General features: G+C 44.2%; 1 protein-coding gene across 3 annotated transcripts in view; it reads left to right on the top strand.

The window, feature by feature from the left end:
• The window catches only part of PALM2AKAP2 (PALM2 and AKAP2 fusion), a 267,010-nt gene extending 243,522 nt beyond the window's left edge, over window positions 1-23,488 (top strand). For all 3 annotated transcript variants that reach the window (XM_065664052.1, XM_065664054.1, XM_065664053.1), the window contains 3 exons: window positions 325-2,692; window positions 10,668-10,846; window positions 19,847-23,488. In XM_065664052.1, the coding sequence (XP_065520124.1) occupies window positions 325-2,692; window positions 10,668-10,846; window positions 19,847-19,939 (2,640 nt within the window). In that variant the 3' untranslated portion in view covers window positions 19,940-23,488. The remainder of the gene's footprint in view (window positions 1-324; window positions 2,693-10,667; window positions 10,847-19,846) is intronic.
• The last annotated feature ends 798 nt before the right edge of the window (window positions 23,489-24,286 follow it).

Raw genomic sequence — 24,286 nt, 5'->3', positions numbered from 1 at the left:
GTCATTAATAGCTTGTAAATCCAAAGCTCATTTTTTAGTAGCAAACCAGGACACAGGCATGAAATGATGACAAAGTGAGTACGGTAAGCCCATGGGAGATACTTAAATGAAAGTTTGTTGGTTTAGTGCCTTGTCCAGCTTGTCATAAGGTAACTTTCTGGTTTTTATGTTAATGATTTGCCTTGCTTTCCCACACTCTGAGGGGCTGCTTTAATCTCAAGTTTGAGAAGTGCTAGGATTCACTTTCCAGATGGTGTTTACTCTGCAAAAATTAAAATGTTGCTTTTTAGGACTTCATCAAAGTTTTGTTCTTTTTTATTTTAGAAATCTTCCAGAATCCCTGAGGATGACATCAGGTTGAGAAAAAACAGAGACCAAAACTGTGCCAATTTCTTGGAGCCAGCTACTGTGCTTGCTACAAAAGAAGAGAAAATGGAAATTGAAGTTCCAGTTTCTGAACATAAAAACATCACCACAGTGGCTTCACCACATCCCATAGACAATCCAACACATTTCTTTTCCTCTGCTGCCAGCCACAATGGTCTTAAGGAAAGGCACGAATCTCTGGACAGTGAAGTTGCTAAGGAGATCAGATACCTAGATGAAGTGTTGGAGGCAAATTGCTGTGATTCTAGTGCAGATAATCCCTTTAATGGGACATCCTCCCCTGAACCAAGTGCAGTCTCCGTTATGGATGGCTCAGGAGCATCTGTTAATGTCAGTAATAGTTCAGCTCCCAGTGAAAGGGAAGAAAATGTAGCTGACAAGCAGACACCTTTGGTAGTTGAACCAAGTGAAGATAGCATAACACATGAGAACCTGAAATCTAATGGCCATTCCTTCAGTGGACTGAAAGATGACACTAGGGAGAGTCTGAAGGTACCAGGAAGTCCTACTTCTTCAAACAGTTCTAGAAGATCCTCTAAGGATGGAGAAACAACTCTTACAACCCTTAAGAAAGAGGCAAAGTTTGAACTACGAGCCTTCCATGAAGACAAAAAGCCCTCAAAGCTCTTTGAAGATGAGGAAGAGAAGGAAAAATACAGGGTCCGCAAAGTGAGACCATCAGAGGAAATGATGGAACTTGAAAAGGAAAGAAGGGAACTTATTAAAAGCCAGGCTGTCAAGAAAAACCCCAACATTGCTGCCAAATGGTGGAACCCTCCCCAGGAGAAGACCCTGGAGGATCAACTGGATGAAGAGCATCTGGAGTCCCACAAGAAGTACAAGGAGCGCAAGGAGAGACAGCAGCAGCAAGGTGCAACATCCTTTGTGCCACCAGAGCCAGTCACTATCAAGAAAGAGGATATTGTCACAGAGCAGATTGACTTCTCAGCCGCCAGAAAGCAGTTCCAGCAGATGGAGCATTCAGGGCTGTCTCAGGGCCAGGCCCCACCGAGGCGGTCAGGAACACCCAAAATGTTCTCCATCAAACCCTTCTACAAAAGCCTCAATTCTCCTCATGTTGATAGGCCGCTGCCCTCCCTGACAAGACCCGTTTCAGTGTGCGGGCCAGCAGGACAGCCAGAGGGGAACAGTGCCACTGTTGTCAAAGCACAGAAGGTCTCCTGTGCCTCAGAAGATGATACAAGTACTCAGACTACAACTGCTGACCCCGTAAGAGAGTTACCATGCAGTGACAGCTCCAGAGCTGGACAGGCCTCGAAGCTGTGGGCAGAGGATGGAGAATTCATGAGTGCAAGAGCAGTCTTCACGGTGGTGAAGGATGATGGACAGGGCATGCTAGACCAGTTCCCAAAGTCAGGCAGCGCCTCTTCTCCTCCAGAGGAGCTTGACTCTGGCTTGGATGACTTGTCTGTCAGGTCTCAGGATACCACCGTCTTGGAGACCCTTTCCAACGACTTCAGCATGGATAACATCAGTGACAGTGGTGCTTCCAACGAGACCATGAGCGCCCTGCAGGAAAGCTCACTGGCTGATTTCTCCCTGCCGCAGACCCCACAGGCCGACACTCCAGCAGAGTGCAGGGGTGAAGGCATCTCTAAGTCATTCAGCGACCCAGGCTGCGACTCACCCTCCTCTGCCTTGGCGGACTCCATGCTGATTGATGACCAGCTGGAGTACCATGCTGGCCTGCTGGTTCAAAACGCCATCCAACAAGCCATAGCCGAGCAGGCGGATAAAGCAAGCTGCAGGAAAGAAGAAACCCGATTGGAGAAGGAGGTCTCGGTCAAAGAGCAGCCAGCCACCACTGGGCCAGCTCCAGCCTCCAAGGGGCAGCAGAACCCAATGTTCGAGCCACCCCAGGTGTCCTCACCTGTCCAGGAAAAAAGGGACGCCATACCAAAGATTTCAAAAGAGGAAGACTCAGGACTCAGGGAAGGGAAGAGTTTGCAGCAGTCTCCTGTGTACTCAGCCAGCCAGCCATTCCTTGTGGAGGAGAACAGGCACGAGGTTAGCTATTTCAGCAAGTATTCAGAGGCAGCTGAGCTGAGGAGCACAGCCTCCATCCTGGCCACGCAGGAATCTGAAGTGACCGTGGGCCCTTTCAAGTTACGGTCAAGGAAGCAGCGGACTTTATCGATGATAGAAGAAGAGATCAGAGCTGCCCAGCAGCGAGAAGAGGAGCTGAAGAGGCAACGGCAAGGTCTGCAGATGGCACCAAGCCCTGTTATAAAGAGTGCACCACCCATGCCCACCACCAGAACCGTGTCTTACAAAACTGCACCAGGTAAGAGCTCAAAGCTTCAGAGGGGAAGTGAAATGAAACTGAAGGGTCAGGTCAGATTTGGGTTTATGTCATTTTTGACTGAATACATCATTTTGCAGAGACTGAAGGGCTGTCATGACTTCATCTGCCCAGAAACTGCAAGCAGGAGGAGAGCATGGGAATACCCAACTTTGTCTGTTAGCACTCCTTTGGAAATCTTTGGTGGCTTTTTTCCCAAATGTAACACAGAAGTAATTTATACAACCTGCTGTCATTAAGAAACCCTGCACTTTATTTGTCCTTATGACAGGTTTATCCCTGCTCAGACCACCCACTGAAATTTACCATGATCACAAGAAAGGACAGCGGCAGTTTTGGCAGCTGTGTGGATATGTAAAAGGCAAACATACAAAGCCTTTTTTAACAGGCTTTTTGTTTTCTTTCACATCATTAAAGAAGTGCAAAGGCAGTGGAGATTTAGAGATCTTAAAGTTTTGCCTCAGATTTCTTTTTGTGTGTGTTTCGCTTTCTGTTTCAGGTATTTCTTGATGTTATTAATGATATTTGTCTGGTAAAAAGTTCTCCAGAGCTGTGAGCAGCCATGTATTTCACAGGTGTCATTTACTACAGAATTAAGCAGGTGTCACAAAAAAATGGTTAATAAATTCAGTAGAAGTCCTCCTCTGACTGATCAGCTTTTGGGTCCTTGTCGTGACATTCACAGTGGTTACAGCATATCTTTCTCCTCCTTCTCTTTTCGAAATAGAAAATCAAGCACTTATGACCTCTTAATATAAAATAAAAATAATAGATCTAAAAAAAATATAGAAACACAAGCCAAGCTTACTTCTTTGTAGTAACTTTTATAGGTGTAGATCTACGTATGCTTTGCAAGTACTTAGAAGTTTTTATTAACAGTGGCCATTGCGAAGAAGTAGTAATATTACCTAGAGTGCTTAAGTTCCATCCTTATTTCCACTGGTGTAAATCTGAGCCAGTGATGCTTCCAAAAATTGTTCAGGGTGATTGTTTTCTTTTTAAAGTTATGGCAACCTTGAATAAGGTCTGGATTTAGTCCATTACCCAATCCAGTTGTGAACTTGGAGTAGTATGCAGAATATAAATAGCTAATACTTGGCTTCGTTTCTTCAGAAAAGAGGATGATTTTAACTGTGTTTCTTGCCAAAAAAATCAGCAGATGTCAATAATTTCTTTGAAGTGGTATTGCTATTACTCCTATAGAACGGGATTTTTGATAGCGAACCTCCATGAGGTGTTTTGAGCAACGTCTAACAAGATGTGAGACAGGGTACTGTAGGTCTCAGCTAGACTCCTTGTGTAAAGGTACTCTCATGACCACTTTCAAAATCAGCATTGCCTGTAGCTGCAAGTGCTTGAAATGAGGTTGATAATTGTTGCTTCTTACCTATAAACGATGTGGGAAGGGCTGCTGACACTAATGTTTGTTTTAATGGAGCATCTGGGAAAACTGTATTTCTGCTCATTCTTGTTTCTCTATGCAACAAGGCATTTACTTTGTGTCTGATGTTAAAATGTTCACTGGAATTTACATTCTAGTGAGAATGAGAAACTTATATTTATAATGAATCATTCCAGACAGTATCCTTTAAATGTGCAACTGCCATATGTTCAAGAAAAAAAAATGGGACCTGTTAGCTGATGACTCAAGCTACTGCAGTTTGCAGCTGGTGATGAGGCAAAGAACTAATTTCTAGGAAAAGATGAGTATGTGGCAATGTGTAAGGATGTCATTGATTAAAAAAATACCAAAGTCATTCTTACATGATCTGCTTTTGGTGATTTCTAAACAGCAGATGTGCTCAGCAGAGCTCTCAGCTGGCAGAAGGTAGCTTGGCACCTTTAGCATTGCAGAGTGCATACAGTCAGCTTGTCTCATCCTTGCTATACCTTTGACCAGCTGTGTTGCAGTTAAAGATTGCAGGCAAAAATAGGGAGAAGGGATGCCATGCAACCCTTGGAAGATTGCAGAAAATTTTCTTTTATTTTAATATTTACATCATCTTTTCAATATTTAAAAAGCCAGAAGCAAAAGGTGTGATTCAGCAGAGACCACAAAATCTGTCTGTACAGCTTCACTGTGGCCAGCTGATTTCCAGAGCAGAGAAGAAAACCTACTTGTGGTAGGTAGGCCCAGGAAGGAATATTGTATAGAGCATGCGTGATATTGTAATCTGAATATTTTTTCAAAAATTATGAGAGAATAAGAATGAACAGAGGTACTTCTGTCATCAAATTGGCTTACCCAAAGAAAGAATTGGTGCTCTTTAATATCAGGATACCTCAGCAGAAAGGTATTAGGGGGTCCAGTCTAAATTTGGAAATCTGTCATTAGTCTTTACATGGGGAATTTTAACTTGACAGAACAATTCGAGGAGGTGCAGTAATTAACTTAATCAGCAATGGGCTACCTAGCAGGTTCTTTTTCAGAAGTGGACTGGGCAGAGTAGCTTTACCAGGACTCCCGATGCTCCCTGGTTATTTACTACTCCTGCCCCACTTCACTGGTTTGAACCAGTGTTATGTGGATAACAGAAACACAAACCACAAAAAGGACTGCAGGGAACTAAACTGCTAATTTGACTGAAGTGTGGAAGATGAACACAATTCATGTGGGTGTATGTGTGAAGTAACTGCTAAGTGCTTCAGATAGCAAACAGGCTGTTTTTACCACCCTGACATACAACTTTTGTACAGCTGATAGTAACACTGAACTTGGTGTCTGCAAACCCTCCAATACAAGCCAGCATGGTTCCTAGTAATAAACTTCTGTACTCCTAATAAGTATCCTTTAAAGCTGCCTGGGATGCTTCAAAGCAGTCTTTTAACCCATCTCAGATCATTGGAGCAAGACACAGAGCAGTTGCAGTGGATCGGCAATGTGTTGCGTGCAACACAGGATAAGACCTTCTTGAAGATGTTCCTGGAAAGGTGAACAGAAGGACTTACACGAACTCCTTTCGCAAAAAAGTTGGTTTTCTGCATGAGGAAACCCAAGAAGACCAAAAAAGCACTTGAGCTTGGCGAATTAGAGAGCCATTGTAGATCCTGAAATATCTGCGGATTTAAATGTGAACATTTCTTGTGCTGTTTGCTGCAGCACCTGCTGCCATTGGCGAGGTGTTGAGCAGCTGCATAGCAAGTCAGCGGTTTTCTCCTACAATGTGCGGGCAGTGCACCATCCGTCTTGGGCAGAGCAGCTGAGGCTGTTTGATAGTTGATTTGAACAGCATGATGTGTGTGTGACACAAGGGGATCAAGAATACATTTGGGAGTGTAATTCCCGCATTCCTTTTATTAGGAGCATTTCGACCATGAAGAACTTTTGTCTGACTTCCTGTAGGGCCTGGCTCAAGTGATCCTGTTTATCAGAGGAGGTGTGAAAATTACTACATGAGAGGTCTGGGTTCAGTGAAGGCTTTTCTGTTGGAGAGAAACCCTGTGTGAATATTTACTGTCTCATGACGAGGCATGGGGAAATCTCTAGCACAAGAATCTATGGCTGGGAGAAGCTTTTCTGAAGATGCCACATCTGACTTACTGGCATTTGTCACCCAAGCATTGCCAGGTGAGGCAGAAGGCAGAAGGCATGTTGTATTCCCTGCACTCATCCACAGGCACTCAGACCTGTCTGCACAAACGTCTGGGAGGGCTGCCCACCACGCAGTCGTCTTCTGTTATCCTCAGCTGATGAAGTAGATGAGAGAATTTCAGTGAACGGCAAAAGCCCAGGAGCAGAATGCAGCTTAGAGATGTGAGTGTTTAGGTACCTCCAAATAGTGAGGGATGTGTGTGCGCTGTCTTCTTTGTTCTCTTTGCTTTCTTCTGAGTGGTAACTGTGGAGCGTAATCCTCTGTCAGAGGAGCCACTTCAGCCTGAAAACCATTCTCACTAGTAAATCCCTACACTAAGGAAACTTCCCAGGTTCAGCCACAGCCTGAAGATACTTATTGCACAGTGTGAGGAGAAGCAGAAACTTTGGGGAAAGATATTTTTAATATTTGTGACCATGGGAAAATTTGGCAGTGTCCTGTATACATGTACAAGGATCAGATGTAATACATATGCATGAACCCCTTTTTAAAATGAGAATTTTGAGAAAAGCTAGAGCAGAAATGAAGCCTTTGAGTTGATGGAAGATAGTTTCCTTACCCATTCATAAGCACCAGTGTAAGGGAAGCCAAGTTCATAATTCTCTTCAAGGATTCCTCTGGAGTGCTCATCACTCATTCCCTGAACACCTCCAGGAGTGCCTTATCAGAGTACTTAACCCAGCTCATTTGTCATTTGCTCTTTTATTCTCTCCATAGTGGAGAATCTGGATAAAGTGAGAGGATGTTCGAGAGGTTCTTTCTTTAATGTTTGATTCTTTGTGTGTTTGCATATTTGTGTTGCTCACATGATATTCAGGAAGATACAAGAAATCTGCCTTTCACCTGGGGTGGTAATAAGGCTCCATATTACCAAAGTAACTTTTTTTTTTACATACTTCAACTAACCCCTGACTCTTGTTTAGTGTCCTAAAACAGCCTGTGCTGAAATACCTCATTTTTAAAAGGTTTCTCTTCTGTGCAGATGTCTTAAAAAATGCCAACAGCATCTGTAAAATACTTGCTCTTATTTACGTGATGCCCCATTTTCCCCATCTTCTTTGCGCCTTCATTAACACAACCAAGGCCATCAGCCCTTGGTACCTGCTCTTTACTCAGTGGTGGCTCAGGCCCTTATTGCAGAGCCTCCCCTCAGTCACTCTTTCTTAATACTGCAGCAAATTATCTGAGCATCTTTCTTCAATTTGGACACCCATTAGGCTCCACAGCTTGGATAAAGTCGCAATCATAATCCCTCTTGCACCCCAGCGTTGTGCAGAGGTTTTGGTTAGGAGAAATTTGTCCTTGGCTCTTACATGTCTTTGATTTTGCAGAGAGGTTTCAGGCAATGTCTTGAAGCTACCAGACTGGGACACAGCAGCAGCTGCCTCTTCCCTGAGCTTTCCCTTCCCCTCCCCAGGGCTGAGAAAGAGTATTTTCTGTAGGAGCAGCTCCTCCCTGCCCCAAATAGAGCAAGAGGCTGGAAATTAAGAGAGATCAAGTTCCAGGAGCTTGATACTAGATCTCTGAAGCCAGAGAGTGGAAGGAGCCATCACCAGAACTGAAGCCAAAGAACGTATTTTGGAGTCCCTTTGAGAGAGGATGAAAACATAAATGTGTAGGTAAAGGTTTGGGATGCTATCACCTGTACTTGGTATCTTGCAACAGCTCTAAAGGCGATCTTATGAGATGACCTTCCCCTGGAGGGGAAGACACTGCTGATTCCATTCGAATCAGAGCACAGTTCCTTTATTAATCAGCTTGGATTTGGCAAGGACCACTAGCAATGTCTATGTGCATCAGGTGTGGGCGTGAGACTGTGGTAGTACAGAGTGCCTATGATCATCCTATCTCATGATGCTTTTATGCTGAATGACTTTTCTGCCTGAGAACAGTACCTTATTTGGATGAAAATTTGCCAGAAGGAAATTAACACAGCAACATTTCTAACAAAGTCCAAACTGGCAGAATAGGTGTGTGCTGGAGTGGAATTCTGCATCGGGTTCACTGGGTTTAACTGTGGTTGTGAAAGACCTGAAGCCTCAGACACAGTCATCTAACCACAACCTCAGTGATGGTTGTGCTTACATTTCTGACACTGTTGGCGCTGGTAGGATCTCTCTCTTCTACCTGTTCATATAAAATTTTTGGAAACTTGAAAGAGACACTCATCTGTGATAAGGAGTTGAAATGATGCTGTAAATTCCTGAGGTTTTAGAGGAATTGAGACACACAGCTAAAGCGGCTGGATAACCATAATTTCTTGTGGATACAAATCAACAAACAACTGGTTTTGCTGTGGACAAATCTCCTTACTACCTTGGCGTCTCTGTTTGTGAAAAGGAACTGTGACACTGTTTATGGTGACACTGCACAGCATACACAGAACATTTGTGTGTTGCTGCGGAGTAGGTGCTGCCACAATATGGAAATTGACGTGACTTCCATCCAGGGAAGATGGATCTGCTTGGTGATATCCACTTTCTAAAACACAGATCCACAAAGCCTACAATTTGTATTGTTTTCCATCGGAAGTGGAGTGGAAGGAGCTCTTTTCAGGTATGAGGCTTTTCTATAGGTCTGAGCATCCTGTGATGTATCTGCATCCCTGGGGGAAAGCGAAAACTGGGCAGACAGCTGAGAAGCCTGATTCTTCCTGTATTACTTGCATATATCCAAGACGGTTACTTAGTGTAAGATTGAAGTAATACAGCAAAATTTCTGACCCTTAATCAGGCCTTTTATTTTCAGCAGACTTTTTTACCCACTGAACTTAATGGGTAAAGTGACAGTTCTTACTTTTTCCTGCTGAGTAGTCTAAGCTGTCACATATGGGTGGAGATGGGCAGCTCTGGACATACTGCTGGCCTCTGCTTTGGCATTGTATCTCCTGGCAGGCTGTGGTGCTGAGGATGGTGTAACCCAGAGAAGAACCTGGGCCCATAGAAACTCCCCCTCCAGTAACTGATGGTATGAATTAAAGGGGACAGATTCCCAGCCTCATCTCTGCACTGGCCAGTTTAAGCTAAGCCTGTAACAAGAAACCGGTGGTGCTGGGGTTTTCCATACTGGTCAGAAATGAAACAAACCAAGCGAGGGGATTTCTTGTGAAAGTCCTCTGCAGTGTCAACTCAGGTTTCACTTCTTCCTTCAAAAATAAATCTTGCTGATTCTTAGAGGAGATTTCAAGGCTGCTCTCTAGTGGCTACCACTGTCATAATGCTTTTTGGAGGAGCAGCAAGGGTTTTCATTGGTCTCAGCAACAGGAAGTTCCATGACAATCTGCACAGTCCTGATTACTTCACTTGTTTGTAAGGGTTTTGGAGTGTTTTGGGTTTTTTTTTTCCCGTGAACTATCTTATTTCAAAAAGCTGACATGCCATGGGATTTTGTTTCAGCATTGCTTTCTCCTGCTGAAGACCTCCATACCTTACTCCCACACCCATGACCTCCATTGTCATCCTCATTCTTCCCCACTGGACAAGCTTGGCGGCTTGGTGGCTCAGTGCCTGATGATGAGAAATGGAAGCTGTGATTCTTGGAGAGGCATGGGTTGCCCGCCCCCTGAGTTCTCCCGCTGCTCACTGCTCTGGCCTGCTTTTTACCCACCTCTTCAACTGGGGTCACTCTGCCTGACACAGGTTTCTCTGTATGAAATGGGCTCAGTCAGAGACAAACCTGACTTCTCTCTGACTTTCATCGCAGCAGGAGACTGAAGGGTCATGTCTGAATGAGGGGGGTGTTGAATGGCGACTCCGTCCTGCTCTGCTGCAGTTCTCCCTCCAGGACTGTCTTCTGCGACTTGCAGGAAAAAAGTGCAGGGAAGAGTAACACCAGGGACCAACCCAAAGCCTTTCACACTACAAAGCAGATAAAAAACACTGGAAGGAGAGGAAAAAGCCAGCAACACTTAATAAGATGCCTTCTTTACACTTCTCACACGTGGTCCTTGGCGTGCAGTGGTGGCATCCTGTGTGTTGTGTTGTCTGAGCCAGATAAAAACATCTTGCAGTTTTTCAAAATCTTAGAGACATTTCCAGATCACTGAAATGTGTCCTTAGGAGGGAACAGGACAGATACTACTGTAAACAACAGTGGTGGGTTAAATTTGCGTTGTATCATTTGGTCACCCTTCTAGGTTTTGTAAAAAAAATTTTGCAGTGTTTTGGTGTAGTGTATTTCGGAAAGAGGGAGAGTGTTTTAAAATCCTGTGACCGTGCTGATATGTGAGATTGTTTCATAGACTTCATTCCAAACTGTTTCTTCATTCAAGCCCCACTGAAAATGTTTCTCCAGCTGTCATCTTTTGGAAAATAATTGTGACTCCTTCAGATTAGAAAGGGTCACTCTTTTTCATGCCATTGCAGGAAAGATAGAGAAGATCAAGCCTCCTCCATCGCCCACCACAGAGGGCCCTGTCTCACAGTCTGACCCACCACCTGAGGAGCCTGCAGGAGCCCAGCGACCCAAGAACTTAATGCAGACCCTCATGGAGGATTACGAAACACATAAAACCAAGAGACGGGAAAGGATGGATGACAGCAGTGTAAGTGCACTTTTAATTTTCACTTCTTGCTTTGCAGTAAAGACCATGACTCATGAGATCCAACATTCAGACAACAAAATTGTTTCTTTCCCAAGAATCTGCTCAAATCATCTTGCAAGTGTGCAAGGATTTTAACACATCATAAGGGCCAGTGTTTTTGAGATGGAAGGATGTGGCCCAATGGAGAGGAAGAGAGAGCGTAACTGCAGTTATCAAAAGCAACTCATATTAAACTTCATTGTAATTAATTAATTATTGATAAGGGCAGTGGGTAACTGCCCTTCCATTGGTGGACTCTATTGATTCACACATGACCAATACCCTTCAATGAGTTATTTTAGTAGCTTTTTGAACTGTGTGGATCAAATGTGTACTCACACCTGTGTTCATAGAGCCCCCAAAGTCCCATCCCAATGTGTTGAGTAAGTGGATAACTTCCCCAGAAACCGTGTCTTGCAGAACGGGATTGCAAATGTCTCAGGGTCTACATGCTGTTTCCCTCTGAGTTTGTTGTCTTTCTTACACAAACAGAAGATGAACCAGAATTTCGTTTTGTGAAATGGGCGCCTGAATTTCAGTCATTACTGTGGTACAGTTTAACCCAATTAAGGTGTTCTTTTTTTGAGGCACCAGTAAGAAGAGCTATGAATTCCATAGCTGGAGCTATCAAAATACAGGTTTAACCAGTATACAACTTGTTTCCCAACAGAGCATGAAGTGTTTTTTTATTCAGACTCATCATTACTGTGGTTAGTGAGGGCAGAAGGTAGTGAGATACAAGAGCAACATAAAACTTTTTGCTCTTTGCTGAAGCAGCCACAGTCCTTGAGCATTTCCGAGAGACATCAGAGCAATGACCCTAGTGCCAAAGAGCTCATTCTCCAGAGAAACTGCTTTCTAGTAATGTTCATTAAAGGTAGAGCCTCATTAGGCATGTGGAAGAAAGTGAAGGTTTGTAACATGAATGATGCTCTAATCTGGCAGCTATTATATATGAATATTAAAACCAGAAGGAACACAGTGTGAAGCGGTCCTGTTGTATTTCTCCTGGCTAATGAAAACGTAGTAGAAGGCCTGATTTGAAATGTAAACAGATTCATTTCCACTGCACACCAGAAGCTTTCTGGTCCCTTCTCCTACCGCAAGACTGAAAAACAAGATCTCATCGTCCATCCTGCTGCCACATAGGAAGCCAGCTTGTGCACAGAAGTGTGCCTTGTTCTGTCAGTGGCATCTTGGGGCCACATCTCAGGAAGGAGCTGGTTTCCCTGTTTTCCCCAAAGACCTTGTGAATTGGGGTGGCTTCATCTGCTGTGGTGGGTGCTGTTTTCTGGCATCACCCCAGATAATCTCTTTCCCTGAATGGCATTCAGAGGCTTGCAGGAGACATGTTAGACCCTCATGCCCTTTGCAGAAGTGAGGAGGAACTTTAAAAAATGAGGGATATAAAACTCCTGCCTTGCAAACCAGAACTGGTCCTCAGGAGCCCTGCAGCGAGCATCTGTCAGTCTGCTGGCTTGAAAAGCAGAGAAGCTGCTCTACTAAAGAGGCAGCACTCAGCTGGTAGTCAACCCTGCGTGTTTCTTCCACCCCCATGAAGAACAGAAGTGACTTGCCCAGCTGTGAAGCAGTGGCATGTGGCTGAAATCTTGTCTCACAGTTGTGATGGTTACATGCTCTCTGTTGTGCATGTTGTAGCACACAAAAGACATGTGAGATGTCATTAGACCTAACTCCTTCTGTTCAGTTACCTGAGTGCAACTCCTCAGGTAGTTGTGGAGCTGCACATGTGTCCCCTAGAAAGCAGGCCACAATTGCATTGTCTCTTCTGCAGTTTGAACTGAGCCCTGATGTCCTGACCAGAGCACTGGTATGAGCAGCATCTGACTGAGGAGCTGTGCTCTGGGTGCCAGCTCAACTGTCCACTGCTGCTGAAGTTGCTCAGTGCAGGCTCTGAAGCTGCGCGGTGCCCGAAGGTGCACTGTCAGCACACTGGTGCTGGTCAGACATCTTGCGGGATGGATCCTTTTCTAGGATGAATTGTCAAAGCTGCAGTGAATTTACAGAGCCCCAGTGCACAAAGAAGTCTTGCAGTGTTGTGGCTTGCTGTCGTTCTCCCCTTCTGCAAGCCCGCTGCATACAGCCAAACAAGATTTGCATTCTTGCTGCTGCCTACCCAAAATCCTGTTAGAGGGCAGTGTCCTGAGAGCCCAGGGAGCGCTTCCTTGGACCAGCAGGAGTGTTTTCCCTGCCTTTTTCCGCTCTCCTTTTGTAAACAATTCCTGCTATTGACAGGGGAAAGATAATTCAAATAAGAAGTGCTGCACTTTTATCAGTGTTAGTTCAAGCTAGGATTTTACATGCCAGGCTAAGCAATGGTTATTTAAACAACAAATAGTTTTAATTTGTTAGCAGAGGACGTTTAACCATGTGCTCAGGAAAAAGATTTCTGTTACTGATGAAACAAAAGAGCTCCTCACCGGCCTGCTTTTAAAAGCATACAAAATATAGAAGAAGCCTGACAACCAGACAGGGAGCTGCCACTTGGAGCATTAAGTCCTGTGAGCTAAATGTGGCTCAGCATTGCTCTTTGTGAATAAGGGGAACCAGAGACTTCCTTGAGTATTTGGAGCTGTCAGGGTGCTGTGGCAGAAGGGACAGAAGGCCACGGTCTCCTGAATGGGATTGTGAAGAGGTTTGATGGCCATGGAAACTCCTTCTCATTCGCTGCGCACACCAGCAGTTCTGACGTATAGAGCTTCATTTTCTTCCTGCATAAGACACACCAGAAGGCAGGACAGTGGTTTCAGTAGGACATCTACCCTGTCTCTCCTTTAAACATCACCACCTTGTTTTATGTCTGGCTTCAGTGGCTAAAACACAGCTGCTCTGGCTTGCAGGTTCTTGCCTTTCAGAAACAGAGGGCAAGTCAAGTGCATCTTCTCTTGGAAGAACTTCAGGCAAACAGGGCAGTTTCTTCCAAAGAGGATGTCTTACAGTAGAGGTTTCAACAGGTGAGAAAAAGAGAAAAAACAGCAGCAAGATAGCACTGATGGTAAACAAGATCAAGACTGGCCAAGCAACGTCATTAAAAAAACACCAAACTGACCAATACTTATTTTTTTATGACACCAAGTTGCTTGAAATCTTACACTCTGGGATGTGCCAGTTCCTGCAATTTCTTTATTTTGTTCTTGTTTCCTAGTTATAACATGCTTGTTCAATGTACTAATGCTGGTCTTTTCCCTTTCCACCAGTACGCCTGTAAATTACTGTCTAGCAAGGTTACTTCTGAGGTACTTTTCAACTGCATATTTATTTTTGCTTTCTCTTGCATGGTGATTCCAAGTGCATGTCACTGCAGTTTGCATTTTCATACTGTGTGCCAGTGCTGTTTCATATCAAAACCAGGATGCAAATGGCGGGGGGGGGGGGATATTCCACCGTGTCTCTCTCATCAACAAGTATTTCTGTGGCTGGTTTTCTAACCCTTAGATTCTAGTTGCAATTTCTGGCATGGGAAGGGTTGTCATTAAAGGGATGGGAGCTGTGCCCAGGACTGGAGCATTCCTGAGGCATGAAATGAGAACTTCTCCTTAATCCCTCTTACTGTTTTGCTGGCAAAGCTAAACTGGGGTCCAAGCATCCTCAGATACTGAGTGCTGTGACTTTCCTTTGCTCTGACTACAGTGTATTCAGCACTACCAAAATCTTTACTATTTTGTAAAGAGTCTGCACACCAGCCTTTCATCTGTGGAAGAGAAGAGTCAGATGAAATCACACAGCCTGTCTGGTGAATTTTGTGAACCTGTCCATATCCCTGTCTGTTTTGATGTGATGACTGATCACAGTCCCACAACTTAACATCAGAATTGGTCTCAGAGTAGGAGAAACTCAGACTTCCTAAAGAAAGGGTATTACAGGGACATTTGATATTTTTGTAAGGCAATAACTTGAACAGTCTGTCCTTATCCCTACAAAGCAGTACTCTGCCAGACACAACAATTTTAAGAGCAAGATGTTGATACCAATTACACTTTACAATGTTTATTAGGAATGAGGTGCATAATAATATGGACATTTCAATTGCCTGTAATTTTCTGTGTAGATGTATGTGCAAATCTGGACTTCTGTAAGAGACACAAGCAGATTGTGGTAGCAATTGGCATTTATTTGTCCAGTATTAACCCTTCCACTACTTCCCTATTCCATAATTGACAACATCAGCTACCTCAAGACAAGTATATGAGCATTTTCTGTCCTGGGGAGTAAAGCCAAGACACTATGCCATTTCCTATTTATTAAATAATTCAGTGTGGGTTTTTATCTCACTGATACCAGCCAGTGATTGATCTTTATGTAGAGTATTTATAGAGAAATAATCAGTATAATGAGTATAATAATCAGTGTTTTCGGAGACCTGGTTTTAAGCAGAGGTTTGGCCTCTTCTCCCCCATAACATCTGCACAATATTCTGAGTTACAATTAAGAATGGTAAGTAGTGATTAGAGCATTTGATACTGTGTGAGAGACAGAAGCTCAGGTGTAGATTTTACATGCCCAGCCTTTGGCCTTCTGCTGTTAATAGTTGCATGTCCACCTTGTAAAATGATAATGACACCAGGAGTAATGAGCTGGAAATGAATGTGCATGGATGGGAAAGGGCACAGAGATGAAAAAGACTGTAGGACACAAGTTCTCTATGCAGGTGGAAGTATGCCACATAGCTAGTCCCCAGTGTTAAGGCTCAGGCTGAAGAATCCATTTGGTTCTCACTAGAAATCTTCGGCTGAAGCTGGGCAGTTGTTTCAGAAGAACAGCCAGTCTCAAGGCCTGATACCCCTCTGCTCTCTACTGACCCGACAGCTGATCTGTGTCTCTTATTGACCAAAGCCCTCCTTAACCTTCTCTAGTGCAAACAGGTGGCTTAATTTTAATGGCTATTGGCAGGACTGGAGCTGACCCAGCTGTGCTTGTGTCATCTGGGAGCAGGGGCTTCCATGCAGTCAGCCTTGCAGCTCCACTACAGTAGCAGCAAACCCCCAGCAAGGTATAGTAACTGCTGAAGTTAACCTACATGCAACAGACCACATCCTGCTCTATTAGGTTGATGTGGTTTTATCACCTCCAAATTGTTGCAGCCTGTGTTACAAGGATATCCTTTTAAAGAGACCACAGATACCAAGTATGCAAGTGCCTGCACTTACATACTTCGGTTTTATCCTCGAAATCTGCTTTTGGTCTTGCAACTACATATATCTTCAAAATCAGGGGAGATTATCCTCATTTTGCTTAATATCAATCATGCTGTATGAGATTAATGCCTGGAGTACTGTGTGCAGCTATAGGTCCCTCAACATAAGAAAGACACAGACCTGATGGAGTGAGTCCAGAGAGGACCATGAAGATGATCAGAAGGCCAGAGCACCTCTCCTAGGAAGACAGGCTGAGATAGTTGGGCTTCTTCAGCCTGGGGAGGAGAAAGCTCGAGACAGACCTTACAGCAGCCTTCCAGTACCTAAAGGGGGCCTGTAAGAAATCTGGAGCAGGGCTTTCTACCAGGGGATGTAGTGACAAGACAAGGGGGAATGGCTTTAAGCTGACAGAGGAGAGATTTAGATTAGATATTAGGAAGAAATTGTTCACTATGGGGGTTGTGAAGTGCTGGAACATGTTGCCCAGAGAAGCTGTGGCTGCCCCATCCCTGGCAGTGTTCAAGGCCAGGCTGGATGAGGCTTTGAACAACGTGGTCTAGTGGAAGGTGTCCTTGCCCATGGCAAGGGGGATTGGAACTAAAGGATCTTAATGTCCCTTCCAGCCCACACCACTCTGAGATACTACTGAGGTGGCATTTTGAAATGTGGCCAAAATGCGGTATGCTACAGACCTCCCAAACAGCCACAACAACTAAAGCAGAAGACTTTCTTTGACCTGCTGTGGAGGGCTTCTTGGAGCTGGAGTCATAATGGGTCTATGGACAGCCCTGATATTTGCCAAAAATATTCTAAAATTGAGATCATTTGCTATTTTAGGCAAGCAGCTTCCTGGGTTGCGAATTCAATGCTCCATTGAGGAGTCCCAATTCTTCACGCAGTCATTTCAGTTGCATAATATAATTACCCCATTGTTTCCTCTAGTGGATGTTAAACTGACAGAGCCTAGTAAAAATGAGGATTATTTTAGGTCAAACACTCTTTTCAGTCAGTTAGAAAAACAGTTCTGGAGTAGCTATTCAAATGGACCTTTAGTTTATTAGTATCCATTCTCTTATTTAAGGGGCTCTTTTAGTTATAGTAAGCCAGACATCAGTATTTGTTTTCGTGCAAAGGCTAAGTCCATGTTCAATGCCCTAACAGTATCTCTGCTGTAATTCTGGAAACAGTTTTCCTTGGAGTCAGCAGCAATATTTGCAGAAGCTTCTGGGCACGTTTGCAGACAGGGGATAAATGGAATAAACTGTTGCCATCTTTTAAAACAAAGAGACAATGATTGATCCAAAGCAGAGATCTTCAATATTTATGGATCCTGACTGTTGCAAGCCATCAACAGAGACCATCACAACATTGTGATTTTCAGCAAGGAAGACACTGACTGGAAACTGTTGTAAATTATGTAAAACCCAGTTTATTTTCAGCTGGCATAAATCTGCAGGCCAAATTCAACAGATCTCATTTAAATATACCACCACTCTGTGACAGTGGCAGTTTTGGTTGGAAATTTGTGCTGAATTTGCTGTTTTTTTCATGTGAAGTTCAATTTAGTGGGGAGAACAGTAATTTTCTGTGGTTTATTTAATCATTATCCCATACTGGTCTTGATAGTTTCCTGGCTGCTAGATATTCTAGCAGTATTTGTCTGTTGCCATCCAAAAAAAGAAGTTACTGGTTTCCCCCACCTCCACTTTCATTTCTAACCCTGGAGTAGCCACTCTTCTTATTCTGAGAAGATACGATGATGTGCTGACAGCTGGTTCCGGTCTTGGTTCCTCATTGTTCATTTGAGTTGTCCTTCCCTGGTTCAGACACTCAGAACACCAATAGTTTAAACCACTGGTCCACAGCCCTGCAGTGGATGCAGCTCCAGTACACGGCTTACGGGGTGGTGTCTCAGAAGTTGTTTTACTGATTCTAGTACTTACTTTGTTTAATGAATTATTAGGTTTGTGAGCAGATCTGCCCTCTACTGGGTAAAATAGAAACTGCTCAGCCCTGCTGCCCCTTCCCAGAGATTGCTCTGCAAAAACAGGAGGCATGATTTGGGGAAAAATTTCAGGAGAAAAAACAATCATCCCTCTAGTGGACCTGGACCAGCTTTTGTAGCCCTGGTCAGTTCCAGGGGGCAGGCGGAGCTTCAGCTCAACACTGTCTCTGTTGGCTGGATTTTGACTTCGGTTGTTTGGCTTGTTCATAGTCACAGTCAAAACAAACTAGCAGGCAAGGAAATAATAAAGCTTGCAAAACTCCACCCTACTTTCAGCTCCTGAATGGAGGTCTGGATCTTCGTGTAAATGCAGAAGAGTGTTGTCATTCCCATAAGCAAAGTTATAGCCTGTAATTTCAGCTGAAAGTCCAGAGCTGATTTCCCAGTATTGCCTGTACAGGAGCCTATAGTACCTGTATGCTTTTCGAATCACAGCTTGTCACAAGGTGAAAGAAGAGTTTCTTCAGTCTTAAATTATTCATTTTTATTCCAGTCAAGACTGAAGTCCTCACTGCCTCTGACTTTCTACACAGAAGAATAAAATAGCATCATCCCTTCAGAAGGCCAGCTACTCTTCTGCCGTCAAGGAGTGTGTGGAGCAGCTTGCAGGAAGCGTTAGGGACCGGGGATGGCACACACAGTTTCAGTGAACAGTCACATATTTGTTGGGTTGGGTTTTTTTACAATTACTTTTTTAACTGACTGTTTAAACATCTCAAAACTTAACTTCTGTGGTTTAGAGCACACAAGGCAGTGGATGTTGACAGCTTTGTAGTTTGATCATGGAGCTGTTACTTGGTCACAAAATATCATTGTCGTGCTTCTGTAAGAAGGCTTCAAACCCATTTATGTCTCACTCTGCTGGGAGAAGAACACCCATTGCCATGCTTTATTTGCCAAGGAGTACATGAGGTGCATGTCACAGTAACACCTTTTGGTTTCGTCTGATTATTTTTTAACCTTGTTAAAACACATACTAAAGCTTTTTCTTACTTCTTTAGTTAATTGCTTCTGTGTGTGCATATGTATAATACATACACAATGTGTATGTTTTTACATGTGTGCATTTATGTGTGTGTGTGTGTGTGTATGACTCTGTGTGTATGAAAAATACATTAATGTATCAGGGCCCATTTTGTTCCACACTCTGCAGGCTGTGGAAGTCCTCCTTGTGTAAACCTCCGTTCCCATATGCATGGACTGATTTTTCATTCCAGGAGCACTTGATCACAGTGCATAGACTTCGCTCTTGGTGTAGCTGCAAGCCAAAGACCACAAGAAGATGAGGGGAGGCTGCCTAGTTCTGCCTGGAGGGGTAACATGCTGAAATAAGCAGGAGACTGCTTTCCAGGCTGCATGTGCAGCTCCAAAGCAGCCTCTGGGCAAAGCTGCTGGGTGCTAGCTGGCTGCTGGTACCAAAGGTGTACAGCTGCTGCTGGAGAGAGGACCAAGACCCCATCCCCTGCCTTCCCCAGGCAGAGGTGGGGCAATGCATTCCTGGACTGGAACGGGACAGCTGGGGCTCACCTGAAGTGAGCTTGATGCTGCCAGACAACTTCTACCACTTCTGTCCTCTCGTGGTGTGGCTTTGTTCTTGTGTGCCATCCCCACCTTCACAACAGCAAGTGCTTCATCGCATGAGCTCTCCCAGTTTGCACGGGGTGCCGCACTGGGAGCCCTGCAGGAAGGGCTGGCCTGGCTGGTCCACTGCCTCCCTGGGTGCACAGTGCAGGGCATCCTGGCACAGGGGCCATGGGCAGCTTAGTGATGTGCTGTGTTTTCCCTTTCTCTCCTGACCAGGTCCTTGAGGCGACCAGGGTGAACCGCAGGAAGAGCGCTCTGGCACTGCGTTGGGAAGCCGGTATTTATGCCAACCGGGAGGAAGATGAATAACCACACTGCAGTGTGAAGACAGTGACCAGGCACACCGAAACCAAAAAAAAAAAAAAAAAAAAAGAGAAAGGAAGAAAAACAAACAAAAAAAACAAACAAAACCCAAACACAAAAAAAACACCATGAAAGCAGCAGCATTTTAGTCCAATATTTATTAATTAAATACACAACAAACTTGATGCACATAGACACAGAAATGATCCAACTCCTGGCAATCGTCTAACAACAGGAAAAAACCCACCTAGAAAATACGCCCTCTTCCTTCCCTCCATCCCCCTTCTGAAATAATGCAATGGGGAGGGTGCACGGGGTGGGAATGCATGGCTGGAGGTCGGTGCGGAGGAGCCTGCGGCCAGGGTTCATGCCCTCCTTCCCGCTGGCCCATTTGACAGCCCTGCCTTGCCACTGGGATCACCACCCCCAGAGCAGCTCGTCAGACACTTCTGCAGTTCCTTCACCATCCACAGCGCGGCACCCAGACTGTCAGCGTTACTTCGGCGTACTCTTACCCAGCCACAAAACATAACAATATTGCCCTGTGTTGCTATTCCTTTGAGAAGACGGAAGGGTTGGGTTTGGGATTGGGGTGGTTTTGGAGGTGGGTGGGTTCTGCTCCCCCTTCTAGTAAAGTCTGTTTGAAAGGAAAAACAAACCAGCAGGGAGGTAGTTACTGCAAACGTACAATCCAGTAGACACAGTAAAACAGTCCTTGTGTTGCAAACACAAGCCATCACAATTTAGGAGTGGAATAGATGGGGATGAGAGCTAAGCCAAATGGATTACCTTAGCTTTAGGATCCTATATGCTTGCAATATCACCTGAGCTACAGGTTCTCAGAGCATATTTACGCAACAAAGTTTCTAAATAGAAAATCTGTATTTAGCGGATAACAACTATTTTTTGATGGTGGGGAGGGAAAAGTGGCATATGTGTAAAATCTATGAAGATGGGTAATTTGAAGTAGAAAGGTAGTGGGAAAGGGATACAGATAAAGGACATTTAATTTTTAAATGAGGCAATAATTGAACTAAGCCAGTCTCTGGCCTAGAAAGAGGTATGAAATAAAGAAGAAAGATAGTTAGATCTTCAACTATATTTATACAACATAAGAAACCTTTGAAGTACAATGCTTTGTGGAAGTCTTCACTTTTCCAGGCAACAAAAAAAAGAAAAAAGCTAAAGGGCATAATGGGTTGGAAGGAGTGTGCAAGGAAGAGCAGGCATGGGAAGAAAACATTAGTTTTGCCGTTCAGCCAGTGTTTTCAGTGCTACAGACAAACCATAGAGCCTTTAGTTATTGCTTAGACTTGGGATCATCAGTGAAGGATTAGTGTGGATCTGTGTGTGCGTGCAGGCATGTGTGCGTGTGTGCATGTGTGTGTGCAGGTGCGTGCATGAGGTTGGCATACCGGGAACCGTATGGTAGTGCGTGTACTCATTATTTTCTCCAGAGCTGTTTACCAGCCGTAGGTGTGAGTGCTAATTTCTTTCTTCTTCTTTTTTTTTTTTTTTTTTTTTTTCCTGAACGGGGATATAAAAACAAGGCACTGAGTTAATGCAGTATTTGTGATATTAAAATTTGACCCAACATCATATTTGCATGAGTCACGATTGCAAAGTATTGACCAGTTTTGTAAGCTGACAATTAGGAAAGGAAATGTGGTATTTATTCTTGTGCTTTGTATTTGTATGTAGTGTAGAGGCTGCGGGTTTACTTTTTCTTCTCACCGAGTAATATTGTAGGCATATTTTACAACTGGGAACCATAATTTCTGGACTAGAAACCAACAAGTTTTGGACGTGACAGAAAAAAGACGCTGAGTGTTTTTTCTATATAAAATATTCAGTCTTTTTTATAAACAGTTATTATTTTGACATGTTTTTAAGAAACCATTAGCCAGGTCCTCCCTTAAGCCTTTCCTTGTTTTCATGATCTGCTGTGCTGTTTTATCCTGAAACACTGAGCTCATTTAAAATAAGTACTGATACTGTGAACATACTTCTGGTGCTTTTCTTAAACAAACACAGAGCTTGCAACCAAATTATTCCCACACCACCACCTCCCCACTTCAGTTCCTCCAGCATGTGATTTCTGTCCATGGACACTTAACATTTTGAGGCTCATTTTCAGGGAATTGTAGCAAATACAATTACATATACCTGTTAACTCAGTTCTGTCAATTGTCTCCCTAAGTGCTATTGAATAGAATACAGAAGAGTGTTCACTGTGATAAGGGCAGCGAGCTTATCTCAAGGATGCTCTCTAAACCCAGGTGCATGTCAAAGCACCCTATGAAGGAATTACATTCCTAATGAAGTGGACCCATTGTTCAGACATGGTAACCAACAGATGTGATCCATGCCTGACTATAGGAAAAGCACCACCACCAGTGCAGCACTGTAGTGAGACCATACATCATGGAGCCTCCATGAGCTCTGTGCATCTGTACCAAGAGTACTGAGAGGAGTCCTGGCTCCCTCCACCCTTGGAGAGAGCTTAAGTGAGACTGGGAAAAAGGGTGTTTCCTGAGCGGAAGAGATGGCCCCTGCACTTGTAGTGAGGTGGTCTTGCACCCAACAATGGTGTTTAGTTCCCCCAGTATTGCCCTGAAACCAGGGCAGCCCTGCGCTGCCTTCCCAAGAACCTGCATCTTTATTTTGTTTAACCTGGAGGCCTGTTTCCCCTCCTGCTCTCTCACCAGAAGCCAGTGGCATTGATCACCCATCACAAGACATCTCTTCAGGCTTTGCTACGTCCTCCTCTCCCACCACAATCAGCCATGAGTCTTTGAAGTGAAAATTAAATGGTTCCCCTAGAAAGGGGATGTGGTGATGGGGAGAGGCCAGGCAGGAGTCCTCTGCACCAGAAACATCCGCTTTTGGCCCCTGTGACAAAAGTATTTGCATGCATCAGTCCAGGAAAGCCAAATTTTCACCCGGCAGAGTTTTGTTCTCTTCCAGAAATTATGGACATGCATAGTCAGCAGCACACATTCAGCGCTGTGGTAACACGAGTGCGATGCAGTTTACTTGCCTCTGTTATTTCATTTGCATGCTACCAAGCTTAGGTGTTTATAAGTATACGCCAGTAATACATATCTATATAACTATCAAATGCAACAAGAGCACTATTACAGAGTTAACTTTGTCTCCACAAAAGCGCTCAGATCCTTTCCCGTGGCAAAGACTGGTTTTAATGAAACTGTGTATTGAGAAATAGTTAAGCATTAGCATTTGTGATTATAATCAGTTTGGAGTTACAGTGCAGGTTTTCTGAACAATTTTTTTTTAAAAGCTGCCAGTTTGAGCTTCATCTTGCTCTGTACTGACATTATCTGAAGGAAAATACAGTAGCATTGACATGTTTGGCAACCAAAAGGCAGCTTCCTTGTCATGACTTATCAACCAGTTTCAACAGTACCTGGCTTTCTGTATGTTAACCACTTAAATGTTATCCTGCTTCTGTTTTATAGTGACTGTGAGGCCTACAATGCAAGTATATAATTATTTTCTCATTAAAACAGAAACCTGTGTTGTGTTTCTACAAAAGTGCCTGTTTATTCACGTGTACTCCCACAAGCAGCACATGGCTGGAAGAGAGTGGCTTGCATCCTACCTCCCAAGGCAGTCCTCGGTCTCTCCCCCAGTTCTTGACTCTGCTTCTTTCTTTTGGCCTAGAGGCAAGAGAGATCTCTTTTACTCCACTCAGTTGGTAATAGCTGCAGATACAAGGGCATCCCTGAGTATTTCTTTCCCATTAACATGCTTATGGAGGGCTGCTGAAGGTAGTTCTGCTTTGTGACGGATTGCATGGGCTTTCTTCTAGTGCTTTCTTCTCACCTGCAGCAACCAGCTGCTTGCCCATTGCCACAGCCCTTCACCCCCCTTTGATGGTCATCTAGACCAGAAGAGACCCCATCCCTCACCTCCATTAGGAAGCTGCCACCACATTTGCCTGCAGGAGCTGGAAGATGCCAGTGCAAGGGGTACATGGCAGCTGTGCACTGGCTGCAAAGAGCTGTTGAGAACCGAGCAGGCTCATGTCAGCCTCTGCCCCTCCTTGTGCCAGGAATAGCCAGGCTTACATTACAACCCTGCTCCGGAGCCCACAGGAGAAGGTGGGGTATGATGATTTCCGTGGGAGTTGGCTAGGGCCACCTAACTGTAACATGGACCCTGCCCTCCCTTGCGCACACATCAGAAATGGCTAAGGAGAAAAGGCAGTTATTGATTTCCTTTCCTGTTGATAAAGATAGCTCAAAGTCAGGAAATCAGTTAGAAAGCAAGCTGGAAAATTTATCCACCAGTTAACAGTCTCTATGAAGGCAAAGAGGTTATTGTCTTTTC

The sequence above is a fragment of the Lathamus discolor genome, chromosome Z, assembly GCF_037157495.1.
Source record: "Lathamus discolor isolate bLatDis1 chromosome Z, bLatDis1.hap1, whole genome shotgun sequence".
NCBI lineage: Eukaryota > Metazoa > Chordata > Aves > Psittaciformes > Psittacidae > Lathamus > Lathamus discolor.
This window is presented reverse-complemented; position numbering and strand designations above follow the sequence as displayed.